The 15,180-nt window shown below is 43.5% G+C and overlaps 1 protein-coding gene across 1 annotated transcript; it reads left to right on the top strand.

Annotated features, from left to right (window-relative positions):
* The first annotated feature begins 5,137 nt into the window (after window positions 1–5,137).
* LOC147825336 (uncharacterized) lies at window positions 5,138–12,657 on the top strand. The gene is made up of 3 exons (XM_087185982.1): window positions 5,138–5,368; window positions 10,885–11,501; window positions 11,808–12,657. Exons 1-3 carry the CDS (start codon window positions 5,138–5,140, stop codon window positions 12,640–12,642), a joined length of 1,683 nt encoding a protein of 560 aa, XP_087042108.1. The 3' UTR covers window positions 12,643–12,657.
* Window positions 12,658–15,180: the final 2,523 nt, after the last annotated feature.

Raw genomic sequence — 15,180 nt, 5'->3', positions numbered from 1 at the left:
GAAGCCACATGAGATTTACATAATATAAAGAAATATTTAAAATTTTATATTAAATATTTAACCACTAAACATTTAAGTATTTAAATTCTTTAGATCAAGTTAATAAATTTTTTGGTAAATTATATTTTTCAATGATTTTGACAAGTGTGCCTTTATATATAAAAATTTGAAAAATATTTTTTCAACTACAGCTTTTATGCAATTGAAAGTTTAAAAATAATATCAAAGATAACAAATATGTTCCTTGGTTAGCCAGTAATGTTTGAATTTCTTATAAAAATACTCACAATTCCTTCTTATCCTATGCTAACACATCAAGTTTGTTTTCCTTGATCTCATTACAAGAGAAACACTGATTTTTATTGTTATGGTTATAATTTAACATAATTTGTGATCTATTGGTGAGACTGATTTAAATAATTAAGAATAATGCAATTACTTTCAAAAATATAGAAAATTTGAATATATTTCATGATTGTTATTTAAAATTATTTTCATGTCTTGCAAAAAAATTTTTTAATTTTATAGGTACGTTTTAGGTATACAATATAATGACATTCATCATTGGAAATTTGGACCTGTACATAATCTCTCATGGTTCTTATTTTTTCCCCATTCCCCTGCCCTCCTTTCAACCCCTCCATCCCTCCCTATTTATGAAGACTTTGCATTTTTTTCACTTTCTCATATTAATTCCATTCCCTTCTTTCCTTTCCCCTACTGCTCCCACTTCTCCTTTGCCCATTTTCTTCCTATTTCACATTATCTATTATACCTTTTAGTCCTTATTTACACTTTCAATTTCTCACACTAGAGAAACTATTCGGTATTTACACGTGTGTCCTATTTATTTCACTTAAGAGTATCACCTCAATGTGCATCTATTTAGCTATAAATGTTTCTAATTTCTCACTTTTATGGCTCAGTACTACTCCTTTTTTTTTTTTGCTGCCAAAGCAATTATTGACCAAACCTTTTTCTTAAATTAATTATATTAGTGCATTTAAGATATACAATATAATGACATTCATCATTAGAAATTTGCACCTTTACATAATCCCCGTTGGTTCTTATTTTTTCCCCATTCCCCTGCCCTGCCTATCTACAAAGACTTTGTTTCCATTTTTCTTTTTCTCATATTAATTCCATTCCCTTCTTTCCTTTCTGGTACCCCTCCCACTTGCCCTTCCCCTTTGCCCCTTATCTTCCTATTTCACATTATCTATTATACATTTTAGTCCTTATTTAAGAAACTTTCAGTTTCTCACACTAGAGAAACTATTTAGTATTTACAAATGTGTGTCATATTTATTTCACTTAAGAGTATGGCCTCAATGTGCATCCATTTAGCTATAAAGATCTCTAATTTCTCATATTTTATGGCTGAGTAGTACTCCATTTTATTTTGAAAAACCACATTTTCTTTATCCACTCTTTATCACACTCTTTATCTTTATTTCTTTATCACAGTTGATGGGCAACTGGGCTGCTTCCAAGATTTAGCTATTACAAATTGTGCAGCTATGAACATGGGTGCACATATATCATTGTGGTATGATTATGTTAATTCTTTGGAGAAGATATGCAGCAGGGAAATAGCTGGGTCAAATGGGACTTCCAGTCCTAGTTCTTTGAGGTATCTCCATAATGATTTCCACAGTGGTTGCACCAGTCTACAATCCCACCAGCAGTGGAGCAGTGTTCCTCTTTCCCCACAACCCTGCCAGCATTTGTTATTGGTTGATTTCTTAACAGCAGCCATTCTTTCTGGGTTGAGGTGGAATCTCAGCACTGTTTTCATTTGCATCTCTTCATTGACCAGTGATGTTGAATATTTTTTCATATGTTTATTTGCTATTTTTACTTCTTGTCTGAGAAGCATCTGTTCATTTCAGATGTCAATTTTTGGATTGGGTCTTTAAATTTGAGAGGTCTGATTTTTTTTTAAGTTCTTTACAGATTCTAGATAGTAGACCTTTGTCTGAGGAACAGCAAGTGAAAATTTTTTCCCACATTGCATGTTGTCTCTTCACACCATTGGTGGTCTCTCTTGCTGTGTAGAACCTTTTTAGTAAGAAGAGATCCAACTTGTTGATTGTTTATGCTAGTTCACAGGCAAATGAGCTTTTGTACATAAAATATTTTCCTACACCAATGTCTTCATGAGTTCTTCCTAACCTCTGTTCTAGCTGGTTCAACATTTCTGTTTTCATATTTAGATCTTTAATCCATTTTGATTTTAGTTTAGTGCATGGTGAAAGACATAAGTCTAGTTTTAATCTTTGGCAAGTTGAAACCCAATTTTTCCAGCACCATTTATTAAAGAGCCTATATGTCCTCCAGTGAAGGTGTTTGGCTCCTTTGTCAAAGATGAGGTGGCTGAGTGTGTCTGGAGTTGTTTCTGCATCTTCTAATCTGTTCCACTGGTCCTCAGGTCTGTTTCTTTTCCAGTACCATGCTGTTTTTATCACAGTAGCTTCGTAGTATAGTTTCAAGTTGGGGATTATGATACCCCCTGCCATGTCTCTTTGGCATAGAATTATTTTTGCTATTCTAGGTTTCTTCTTGTTCCAAATGAATTTTTGGATTTTTTTCTCAAGGTCCATGAAGTATGCTGCTGGGATTTCAATTGGGATTGCATTGAATCTATATAGCAGTTTTGGAAGTATGGCCATTTTCACTATGTTAATTCTTCCCACTCAGGAGCAAGGGATGTCTTTCCATTTTCTGATATCATCTTCAATCTCTCTTTTCAGAGTGCTCTAGTTTTCAGAGAAGAGGTCTTTGATTTCTTTTGTTAGGTTGATTCCTAGGTATTTCAGTTTTTGGATGCTATTGTGAAAGGAATTGATTGCATTTTTTCTCTTTCAGTGAGTCTGTTGTTCATGTAGCAGAAAGCTCTTGATTTTTGTGTGTTGACTTTGTAACCAGCTACTTTACTGAATTTGGTTATTAAGTCTAGAAGACTTTTGTGGAGTTCTTAGGGTCTTCTATATGGAGTATCATGTCATCTGCAAATAATGACAATTTGACTTCTTCATTTTCTATTTTTATTCCTTTTATTTACTTCTCTTGTCTGATTGCTGTGGCTAATGTTTCCAAAACGATATTGAACAGGAGTGGTGTTAGAGGACATCCTTGTCTTGTTCCCGATTTTAGTGTGAAGGATTTCAGTTTTTGACCATTTAGTATGAAACTGGTTGGTGGTTTTTCATAGATGGCTTTTATCAGTTTGAGGTAGAGACCATCTATTCCAATTTTTTGTAGGGTTTTTATCATAAATGCATGTTGAGTTTTGTCAAATGCTTTTTCTGCATCTATTGAGATGATCATATGGTATTTGTCCTTGGCTCTATTGAGATAGTGTACTACATTGATTGATTGGCATATGTTGAACCATCCCAGCATCCCTGGAATAAATCCCACTTGGTCAGGATGTATGATCTTCTTTTTCTTTTTTTTTTTGGTACTGGGGATTGAACTACTTGGGTCCTTGTGCTTGCATAGCTGGCGGCAAAACCACTGAGCTAAATCTCTGGCCTGTGTATGATCTTCTTGATGATCTTCTGCATTCTCTTTGCCATTATCTTATTGAGTATTTTTGCATTTATGTTCATTAGTGAGATTGACCTGTAGTTCTCTTTTTTGGTTGGGTCCTTCTCTGCTTTGGGGATCAAGGTGATGCTTGCTTCCAGGAATGAATTTGGGAATATTGCTTCCCTTTCAATATCATTAAAGAGTTTAAACCATAGTGGCAGTAGTTCCTCTCTAAATGTATTGTAGAATTCAGCAATGAAGCCATCAGGACCCAGGCTTTTCTTAGTTGGTAAGTTTTTAATTATGTTTTCAATTTCATTGATTGATATTGCATCATTTAGAATTTTTAGGTCTTCTTCATTCAATTTTGGTAATTCATATGTATCTAGGAATCTGTCCATTTCTTCTATGTTTCCATCTTATTGGAGTTTAGGTTCTCAAAGTAGGTATTGATAATCTTCTGGATTCTGCTATGTCCATTTTAATTTCACCCTTTTTATTACTAATTGCATGGATTTGGGCCTTTTCTTTCCTTTTTTTGATAAAGTTGGCTAAGGGTTTGTCAATTTGTTTATTCTTTCGAAGAACCAACTCTTGGCTTCATTGATTTTTTGAATCGTTCTTTTAGTCTACATTGCACTGATTTTTGTTCTGATCTTTATAATTTCCTCCCTTGTATGAGCTTTGGAGTTGTCCTGCTCTTCTTTTTCTAGAAGCTTGAGGTTCAACATCAGGTTGTTTTGTAGGGGGCCCTGCCCCCCCGCTGGAACTCTTGAGTACCTTCTACGGACATGCCCAGGCTTGCTGCAGGCCTTTGACGGACATGCCCGGGCTTGTTGCAGATCTACCCGGCAACAAGGAAGCAGCCCCAGTACACTCCTCTTGCTCCTCCCCTCTAGCCCTACAGTATATATGTTGTAGCAGCTTCCGCAATAAACGAGACTTGATCAGAAACCTGTCTTGTCTCCATCTCTCGTGTCCCCTGTCCCCTCTCATCCTCGCTCCCCCTCTAGGGTCTTCGTTGACTTACCCACGGGCCGGGACAAGTGGCGCCCAACGTGGGGCCCGAGAACAGGGGATCCAGTGAAGAACGCTGCTCAGGGGCCCTAAGATTAAGATTGAGGAACAAAGAGCACACTCGACACAGGAGAGGCTTACAATTGACATAGACCTGCTGTCTTTTCGCACCTCGGTAAGTTGAACAGCGATTATGGGACAGGGCATTAGTCAGCACGAATTGTTCGTGCAAGGTCTCAAGGAGACATTACAGGCACGAGGGGTAAAGGTTACAGTCAAACAATTGCTGAAATTTTTTGATTATATTAAGGATCTCTGTCCCTGGTTCCCTGCCGAGGGAACCATTGACGAAAAGAGATGGAAAAGGGTAGGGGAAGCTCTTCAGGATTATTATGCCATTTGCGGACCTGGAAAGGTCCCGATTGCGGCGTTCTCTTATTGGAATTTGATCAATGATATCATCTCTCAAAAGACGAGGGACCCAGTGGTAGCTCAAGCTATACAGGTTGGAAAGATAGCCCTCCGCACTGGTGAAAATCCAATGCCTCCAGGCGGCTCTGACGCAGTCTCCCGAGACGCCAACATGGCACCGGGACCCAGGCCCGTCAAGGCCACAACTTCCTCGCCAGACGAGGAAGAGGACTTGATGTCCTTTGATAGTGACGATGATCCCGCCCCCGACGGACATAACGCTCCCTCGGACCAATCCCAAATGGTCACAATCCCTGCCAAGCCCTATAAGGCAAAGCCTCGCCGGACCCCCACTTCCTCTCCCTCCGTCACTGCCTCTAAGGCAGCCCCACCCTCGTGGGAGGTTCCACCCCTATATCCCTCCCTTCAAGCCTATCGCTGCCCGCCTCCGCCCCCAGAGCTGCCCCAAAAGGACTCCAGGACTGACGAGTCTGCAGGGGAAGCACTGCGGGGTGGCTCTGGGTGCCCCCCTCCTTATATCCCTTCAGGCCCCAACACTCCCGCTCTGGCCTATCCTGTTGTTGATCCCCAAAAGGAACTCCGGGACAAAATAGACTTTCTAAAAGAACAGATAAGGTTAGAAAAGGAACATCAAGAACTTATCACCCAGCTTGAAGGCTTAAGAACAGGCAAGGCCCATGAAAATGTCCCTAGAGAAGACACCCTTAAGCCACGACCCCCCATTAAAGGGGCAACCCCCAGGGTGCCATCTGGATCAAGGGTACCCCTAGAACTTGAACCTGTGGAAGCCTTCCCTGTAACTGAGACTGCTGACGCACAGGGTCAGGCATGGAGACACCATAGCGGCTTTGATTTCAAGGTTATTAAAGAGCTTAAAACGGCTGCGGCTCAATACGGGGCCACTGCACCTTACACCATGGCTATTTTAGAATCGGTGGCAGAAAATTGGCTCACCCCAATTGATTGGCAGACTCTGGCCCGTGCCACCCTTACAGGAGGTGACTACTTGTTATGGAAATCTGAGTATGTTGAGAATTGCCGAGAGACCGCTAGACGCAATGCTCAGGCGGGAAATGGTTGGGTGCTTGACATGCTTCTTGGGGAGGGGGCCTACACCGCTAACGACCAACAAATGCAATTTGATGCGGGGTTGTATGCCCAGATTCAGACCGCAGCCACTAGGGCCTGGAGAAAACTCCCTTCCAAAGGAGACGTAAGTGCCTCCCTCACTAATATCCGGCAGGGGCCAGACGAGCCGTTTGCGGACTTTGTCCACCGCCTTCTCACGGCGGCAGGCCGGATTTTTGGGAGCGCGGAGACGGGGACGGATTTTGTTAAACAGCTTGCTTTTGAAAATGCCAACACCGCCTGTCAGGCCGCTATCCGCCCCTATAAAAAGAAAACTGACCTTTCCGGCTATATTCGCCTTTGCTCTGAGATTGGGGAAGCCTACCAACAGGGCCTTGCCATGGCAGCTGCCATGCAAGGCTTCACAGTAAAACAATTCTTGCAACGCCACGTCGGCAATAAGTGTTTCCGGTGTGGGGCCACCAGCCATTTTGCTAGAGAATGCCCGACCGCTAAAATGCAGGGCCCCAACGCCGCACCCCCAGGGCCCTGCCCCCGATGCAATCGGGGGAGGCATTGGGCGAGTGAGTGCCGATCCAAAACTGATGCCCAGGGCCGGCCCCTCCCCCCTCTCCAGGGTTCGAATTCGGGAAACGGGAAAGGGGGCCAGCCCTGGGCCCCCAATTCCAAACAAATTTACGGGGCGCTCAATTTTGCTCCAATAAACAGCAATCCATTTCAGACCTCGTCAGAGCCACAAAAGGAAGTGCCGGATTGGACCTCAGTGCCACCACCCACACAGTATTGACCCCAGAAATGGGAGTCCAGGCCCTCGCCACAGGAGTCTTTGGACCCTTACCTAAGGAGACCTTTGGCCTCGTAATAGGCCGAAGCAGCAGCACCATGAATGGACTGTTGGTCTACCCAGGAGTGATTGATAACGACTACTCTGGGGAAATTAAAGTTATGGTTTCATCCCCCAAAGTTATTAATACCATTCAAACAGGCCAAAGATTTGCTCAACTGTTACTCCTTCCCCTTCTCCCTACCTCTCATAAGGCTCTTAACGACGCCCGAGGTAGCCAGGGTTTCGGCTCATCCAATGTCTACTAGTCGGAGATACTTTCAGCACAAAAGCCTCTCATGACCTTGTGGTTAGATGGGAGACAGTTTTCTGGGTTGGTCGACACTGGTGCTGACGTAACTATCATAAAGGGAGAGGATTGGCCTTGGGCGTGGCCATTAAAGGACACCCTCACCCATCTCAGGGGTATAGGTCAAAGTCAAAATCCTAAACAAAGTGCCAAAGATCTGACCTGGAGGGACCAAGATGGTAATCAGGGCACCATTCAACCTTATGTCATCTCAGGGTTGCCTGTCAATCTATGGGGGAGAGACCTATTATCACAAATGGGGCTAATTATTTCCAGCCCCAATGAAATTGTCACTATGCAGATGTTTAAAAATGGGTACATTCCAGGAACAGGGCTGGGAAAACACCCTACAAGCCTTACTCACCCCATTGAGCCCGTCCCTCGGCCCCCTCGAGCAGGGTTAGGCCATTTTCCATAGGGGTCACTGACACTCCTGCGGTCCATGCTGAAAAGATCACCTGGCTCTCAGATGATCCAGTGTGGGTCGATCAGTGGCCCCTCTCCAAGGAGAAGTTATTAGCAGCTCAACAGCTGGTGCAGGAACAGCTTCATGCTGGCCATATCATTCCTAGCCATTCCCCTTGGAATACTCCCATTTTTGTCATTAAAAAACGGTCGGGAAAATGGAGGCTCTTGCAAGATCTCAGAGCTGTTAATAAAACCATGGTACTTATGGGAGCTTTACAACCTGGTCTTCCCTCTCCAGTAGCCATCCCCCTTGGATATTATAAGGTTATTATTGATTTAAAAGACTGTTTTTTCACCATTCCCTTACACCCTGCTGATCAAAAACGCTTCGCATTTAGCCTTCCGGCGACCAATTTCTGTGCCCCAATGCAGCGCTTTCAATGGCTAGTGCTGCCCCAAGGCATGGCCAATAGTCCCACCCTATGCCAGTCATTTGTAGCCGCAGCACTCCAATCCACCCGAGACAGTTGGCCTCAAATGTATATTATCCATTACATGGATGATATCCTCGTGGCGGGACAATTAGAAAGTGAGGTTTTAGCTTGTTATGCTGACCTTCGGCGGGCCCTTGAATCTTGTGGCCTCCAGATTGCCCCTGATAAGGTTCAACTAACAGACCCTTACAATTACCTCGGATTTCAGATGAAGGGGCGTCACATTTCCTCCCAAAAGCTTACCTTACGGCTGGACAGTCTTAAAACTCTGAATGACTTCCAAAAACTGCTCGGAGACATTAATTGGCTTATGCCCTATTTAAAGCTCACTAAACATGACCTGAAGCCTCTCTATGATACCCTACAAGGTGATAGCCACCCCACTTCACCTCGGGAGCTCACTGCCGAGGGGCACAAAGCCATTAGCATGGTAGAACAAGCCATCCAAAATCAAACAATTACCTTTATAGATTATAACTCTCCTTTACAGTATATCATCTGCAAAACCTCTCTTTCTCCCACTGCTGTCTTTTGGCAAACCACTCCCCTTTTGTGGGTTCATCTCCCAGTTTCCCCTAAGCGGGTCTTTTATCCCTATTATGTTGCAGTTGCAGACCTGGTTATTTTAGGCAGAGACCATGGAAAGATGTACTTTGGAAAAGAACCTGATGTCATTATCCAACCCTACCCTAAAGATCAGATTGATTGGCTTATGCAGACTACCGATTCCTGGCCAATTGTTCTTGCTTCTTATTCAGGGTTATTGGACAATCACTATCCTCCCAACAAACTCATTGACTTTGCCAACAGACATGACTTCATTTTCCCAAAAGTCACTTCTTGTTCTCCTCTGCCAGAAGCCCTATCCGTTTTTACAGATGGTTCTTCCACCGGGATGGCTGCCTATGTGTGGGACGATAACATTGTCCAGTTCCAAACCACCCACTCTTCGGCCCAATTAACCGAGCTACAGGCAGTCATGGCGGTCTTTTCTGCATTCCCTGCCCGAGCTTTTAATCTCTTTACTGACAGTGCTTACATTGCTCAATCTGTCCCCTTATTAGAGACATGCGGACTGATCAAACTTGCTTCTCAGACTGGTGGTCTTTTCCTCCAATTGCAAGATCTAATCAGAAAAAGATCCAAATCCTTTTCATTGGGCACCTTCGTGCCCACTCTAACCTACCTGGCCCACTCGCAGAGGGCAACTGCTTAGCAGACCTAGCCACAAGACCTCAGGCTTTTGCCTATTCAATAAATACTGATGCCCCCATTCCCATTCCAATTGACCAGGCACGGAAGGCACACCAATTCCATCATCTTAATGCTCACACGCTTCACCTTATGTATAAGCTTACTAGAGAACAAGCTAGACAAATTGTTAAGGCCTGCCCTACGTGCACTCTGCACCTTCCTACACCTCATCTGGGAGTTAATCCTCGTGGCTTAATTCCAAATGCCCTCTGGCAAATGGACGTCACACACTACCCTGAATTTGGCATTCTTAAATATATACATGTCAACATTGATACCTATAGTGGATTCATATTTGCCACCCTGCAGTCTGGGGAAGCTACTAAACATGTCATCGCTCATCTCCTCATTGCCTTCTCAGTACTTGGATGTCCACAACAAATTAAAACAGACAATGGTCCTGGCTATACCAGCTCTGGCTTCTCCAAGTTTTGCAAACAATTTGAAATAACACACATAACGGGAATCCCATATAATCCTCAGGGACAAGGCATTATAGAAAGGGCTAATCTCACACTCAAAATTACTTTAGACAAAATAAAAAAGGGGGAATGGTACCCTACCAAGGGGTCTCCTAGAAACCTGATAGCACATGCACTATTCATTCTTAACTTTTTAAATTTGGATGCCAAAGGTTTATCTGCAGCCAATCGTTTCTGGCAACCAGAGATGCAACGACAATTTGCCTCGATGATGTGGAAAGACCCCCTGGACCACTCATGGCACGGGCCCGATCCTGTACTTATCTGGGGCCGAGGATCGGTGTGTGTTTACTCCAAGGAAATGAAGTCAGCCCGGTGGCTCCCAGAACGCCTAGTAAAACAAGTCGATAGGTGTGCTGATGATGCCGATGACCTGACTTGCCCAATCTCAACCAGTTAGCAATGGCGCCTACAATTACAATTTAACAATCATCAAAAGTACATTGTCTTATATGTTTGTCTATTGTCTGTTGTTTGTGTTCGTACAGTTGAGCTCAAAATGTTCCTTCCCTTTTATAGGATATTCACCTATTGTTGTTAACTTACAGAGAAAAATGGCTAAACTAAAGACATGCTTTTCTTCCCAGGTTGTGAAATTTATGAAAGTAACGTGCATTGTCACCCACAGGCAACGATCAAATTGCAATCCACAGTTGTAAAATAAAAGGATACATATTCTTAATTAAAACGATCATAGATGGGAACTCCCTTTGATGAATATAGGAGTGGCCACCCAGAAAATGATTATTCTGGTCTTAATTCATCAAAGGGACCCCTTAGTAAATTTTATATCATGTGATCTTATGGGAGATATATCATAGTGAATATTATCTAAATAGGTTGTAAATTGACTGTATTAGTTGTTCAGGATGTTTAAACACTGAATACGTTGTTACAAAACGTTCATAGGGGTTAAGTTCTGAAAATGTTATTGTAATATGCCCACTTTGGTTATCTTCAAAAGCTCAATCAGGTTAGCCTAACTTTCTTATCTGTGGCTCGACCTTGTTTATATCGCAAGACAAATTCTGCTTACAGGCTCTGAAGATGATACCCCTGATCCTGTTGCACGGCCTGTTGCTGCTCCTGGCATCAACAACGGAGAGCGGATTTCAACCAGTTAACAAAGAACAATTGCTCACTGCCTTGTACGGTAACCCCTGTGATTGTACAGGGGGCTCTGGTAGGGTTGTGCCCTCAAGTTACACTCGCAGTACCGACTGCGGGGATAAGACTGCCTATTTAGTTTATGAGGCCGCATTAGCGGGAGGATATAACCAAAAATGGAAATTTAAACCTAAGATTATACCAACAGTCAATGACAAACCAGGGCCATGCCCTGCCGGGTGTGTCATGGCCACCGAAATGCATTCTACCTGCTATATTGAGGCCCAGCAATGTACCCATTCCGACGGGAAAATATATTTAACTGCTGTCTTGCAAAGAACTTATAGTGGCTCCGTCGGAGGCGACTGGGACCTTCCCAGCCCCAAAGGATACTCTAAATTTGGTCAGGCCTCTTGTCGCGGCACTCCGGGAAAAGACGTCTGTTGGCCGCCACAGGCCCCCATCCATATATCGGACGGTGGAGGGCCTTCGGTTCAGCTCCGGGAAGAACGAGTACAAAAACAACTTGAGACTATCATCCAAGAGATGTATCCCTCCTTAAACTATCATCCACTGGTCCTTCCCAAACCTCGAGGCCCAGACCCTGACGCCCAAACCCTGAGTGTCCTAGAGGCCACTTATCATGTGATCAATACATCCAACCCAGCTTTTGCTGCAGGTTGTTGGTTATGCTTGACCCTTGGCACGCCCCTGCCCCTCGCCTTGCCGGATGTCGACCAAACTGACTACGCTAACAGTTCTAGTTATAATTGCAGTTTTTCTCTGCCCTTCAGTGTCCAGCCAGTACAGTTCAATGCCTCAGTTTGTTATCTAAATTCAGGCAACAACAATAGCTTTGACATACATGTTGGAGTCCAAAATTTTTCTCTCTGTTCGGTAGTGCTTAATGACTCTGCCGCCATTTGCCCTGCCCCGGGTCACGTGCTCGTCTGTGGAGGGAGCTTGGCGTTCACCTCCCTCCCCACTAATTGGACTGGGCTGTGCGTGGTGGCGACTGTTCTCCCGGACATCTCCCTTATTCCTGGAGATGAGCTGGTGCCCTTGCCCAGCTTTGACTATATCGCTGGGCAATATAAAAGGGCCGCCTCACTGGTCCCCTTGCTCGTGGGACTAGGGGTGTCCAGCGTCCTTGCCACTGGCTCTGCTGGCGTCAGAGTGGCGTTACATTCCTATGCCAAATTATCCAACCAGCTAATTAATGATGTTCAAGCTCTCTCCAACACTCTTACAGATATACAAGATCAGATTGACTCCCTGGCTGAGGTGGTCCTTCAGAATAGAAGGGGCCTGGACCTCCTCACAGCGGAACAAGGAGGGATTTGCATAGCCTTAAATGAACATTGCTGCTTCTACGCCAACAAATCTGGGATCGTCAGGGGAAAAATTCGCGAACTTCAAGAAGATTTAAACAGACGACGACAAGAACTCATTCAAAATCCCCTCTGGACTGGCCTCAATGGTTTTCTCCCCTATCTCCTCCCTTTGTTGGGGCCTCTATTGGGTCTACTCTTGCTCATTTCTTTAGGGCCCATACTATATAACAAAATCGTGGCCTTCCTAAAAGCCCAACTCGAGGCTATAAAAACAGCGCCCATACAGGTCCATTATAATCGGTTAGCCATGGCTGATCAGGATGAGTACCTGGTGAGAGGGCTGGCAAGCCAATGATGGGCAACTGAGCAAGCGTGCCATGCCTGAGGGAATCCTCGTGCACCGCCTAAGACAGGTGCCAGAGCCTTGATTCTCTGGTTAACCGAGGATGGGTAAGGTGCACGGTACAGACACGTATATCGCTCTGACCCAAGACAGGCTCAGCCCCCGCAGGCTTGACTCTCCTGACACTTTTCTAAAAAATAATTTTAAAGGGAGGACCTGTAGGGGGCCCTGCCCCCCCGCTGGAACTCTTGAGTACCTTCTACGGACATGCCCAGGCTTGCTGCAGGCCTTTGACGGACATGCCCGGGCTTGTTGCAGATCTACCCGGCAACAAGGAAGTAGCCCCAGTACACTCCTCTTGCTCCTCCCCTCTAGCCCTACAGTATATATGTTGTAGCAGCTTCCGCAATAAACGAGACTTGATCAGAAACCTGTCTTGTCTCCATCTCTCGTGTCCCCTGTCCCCTCTCATCCTCGCTCCCCCTCTAGGGTCTTCATTGACTTACCCACGGGCCAGGACATTGTTTAATTGGGCTCATTCTGTTTTCCTAATATGCATATTCACTGCTATGAGTTTCCCTCGTAAGACTGCTTTCATTGTGTCCCATAGATTCCAATATGTTGTATTGTCATTGTCATTTAATTGAAGGAACTGTCTGATTTCTTCTTTAATTTCCTCTGTGTTCCATTGTTTATTCAGAAGTGTGTTGTTCAATTTCCACATGTTTATGAAATTTTTTGAGTTTCTTTTGCTATAGATCTCCAATTTCATTGCACTATGGTCTGATAATATACAGGGGATAACTTCAATTCCTTTGCACTTACTTAAACATGTTCTATGTGTGATTATGTGGTCTATTTTGGAGAATGACCCATGTGCAGCTGAGAAGAATTTGTATTCTGATTTTGTGGGGTGGAACACTCTGTAAACATTTGTTAAGTTCATTTGTTCAAGAGTTTGATTGAGTTCTAGTATTTTGTTGTTTATTTTTTGTCTGGTTGATCTATTTGTGACATTGGGGTGTTGAGGTCTCCCACTACTGTTGCATTAGTGCTTAAATGATTTTTCATGTCCATTAGTATTTGTTTTATATAGTTGGGAACACTAGTGTTTGGTGCATATATATTTATGATTTTCATCTCTTCCTCTTGAATTTTTCCCTTTACAAGGGTGTAGTGTTCTGCTTTGTCTCTCTTAATCAGTGTTGGTTTGAAATCCACTTGATCTGCAAAGAGGATGACTTCTGCTTTTTTTCGTGTTTCTGTCACATGGAGTATTGTTTTCCACCCTTTAACTTTCAGTCTATGAGGTTTTTTTTAACGAAGTGTGTTTCTTGTATGCAGCATATTGTTGGATCTTGCTTCTTGACCCATTCTGTCAGTCTATTTCTTTTGATTGGTGAATTGAGACCGTTAATATTGATGGTTACAACTGATATGTATTGACTTATCCTTGTGATGACTTTTTGTTTTTTCTTGGACTCTCCCCCTTTGCTTTTAATTTCTTGTTGTGTCCAATGGATTCGTTCTGCTGTGCTTCCTGGCATTGTAATCCTCAATGTCTTTTCCTAGGATGTTGTCCAAAAATTTTGGAGTTCTGGTTTGGTATTCATGAAGTTCCTAAGGTGCTCTTTGTCATGAAAGTATCTTATTTCTCTATCAATTTTGAAAATTAATTTTCCAAGGTACATCAATCTGGGCTGGAGGCTGTTTTCCTTTAGGGATTGAAGTACATCACTCCAAGCTCTTCTTGCCTTGAAGGTTTGCTGTGATTGTGATGGGCTTTCCTTTGTATGTGATTTGTCTCTTTTCTCTAACTGCTTGTAGAATTTTGCTCTTCTGTTGGGTTTCTGGAATCTTAACCATTATATGCCTATGTGTAGGGTTTTTTTGATCAAGGCTAGTTGGAATCCTATATGCCTCACTGTAGGGGACAGGGGAAGGGGACGTTACCAGAACCTCTGCAGTGAGTCCTGGTCTCCTGCGAGCCATGGCAGCACACAGCGAATTACAGGAAAGGTAGAAAAATGAGACCGAGAAGAAGCTGAGCTTTGGGTCTGATCAGTGCTGCTCTGGGCAGCAAAGACAAAGCCCCCAGCTTACCACACCTTTTATTCAGTACATCGGGAGAAACAAATGTAACAAATGACTTGCAGAGACTTCAACAGTTCACATTGGGATAAACAAGGTGTAACGGAAGGCTTGCAGAGAGTTCAGTACATCTCCCGGCAAACAAGATGTTAATCAGTCCAAGAACAATGAGGAACTGAGTAGATGATTGTTCTCCCAGGATGTTTCTTGTCCTGGAGAATCACAGCATCACTGGATCACTGAAGTCTCAGTTGTGACCGGAGGCCAAACTGGAGTTATTCTGTAGCTGGGCTGTAGGCAAGAGAACTAGGCTAACCAAATGATTTATCCCTAGAATTATGTAGCATTGCTCCCAACACCTCACTACTCTGTATGTCAATTTCTTGGGAAGTTTTCTGCCATCACTTCTGTGAACAGTTTTTTTTAAGTCTTTTGCACTCTCTCCTGTTTCTACATTGA

Source organism: Heterocephalus glaber, unplaced genomic scaffold (genome assembly GCF_053883595.1).
Source record: "Heterocephalus glaber isolate CG9 unplaced genomic scaffold, H.glaber_assembly_v1.0 deba00001504, whole genome shotgun sequence".
Classification (NCBI taxonomy): domain Eukaryota; kingdom Metazoa; phylum Chordata; class Mammalia; order Rodentia; family Bathyergidae; genus Heterocephalus; species Heterocephalus glaber.
This window is presented reverse-complemented; position numbering and strand designations above follow the sequence as displayed.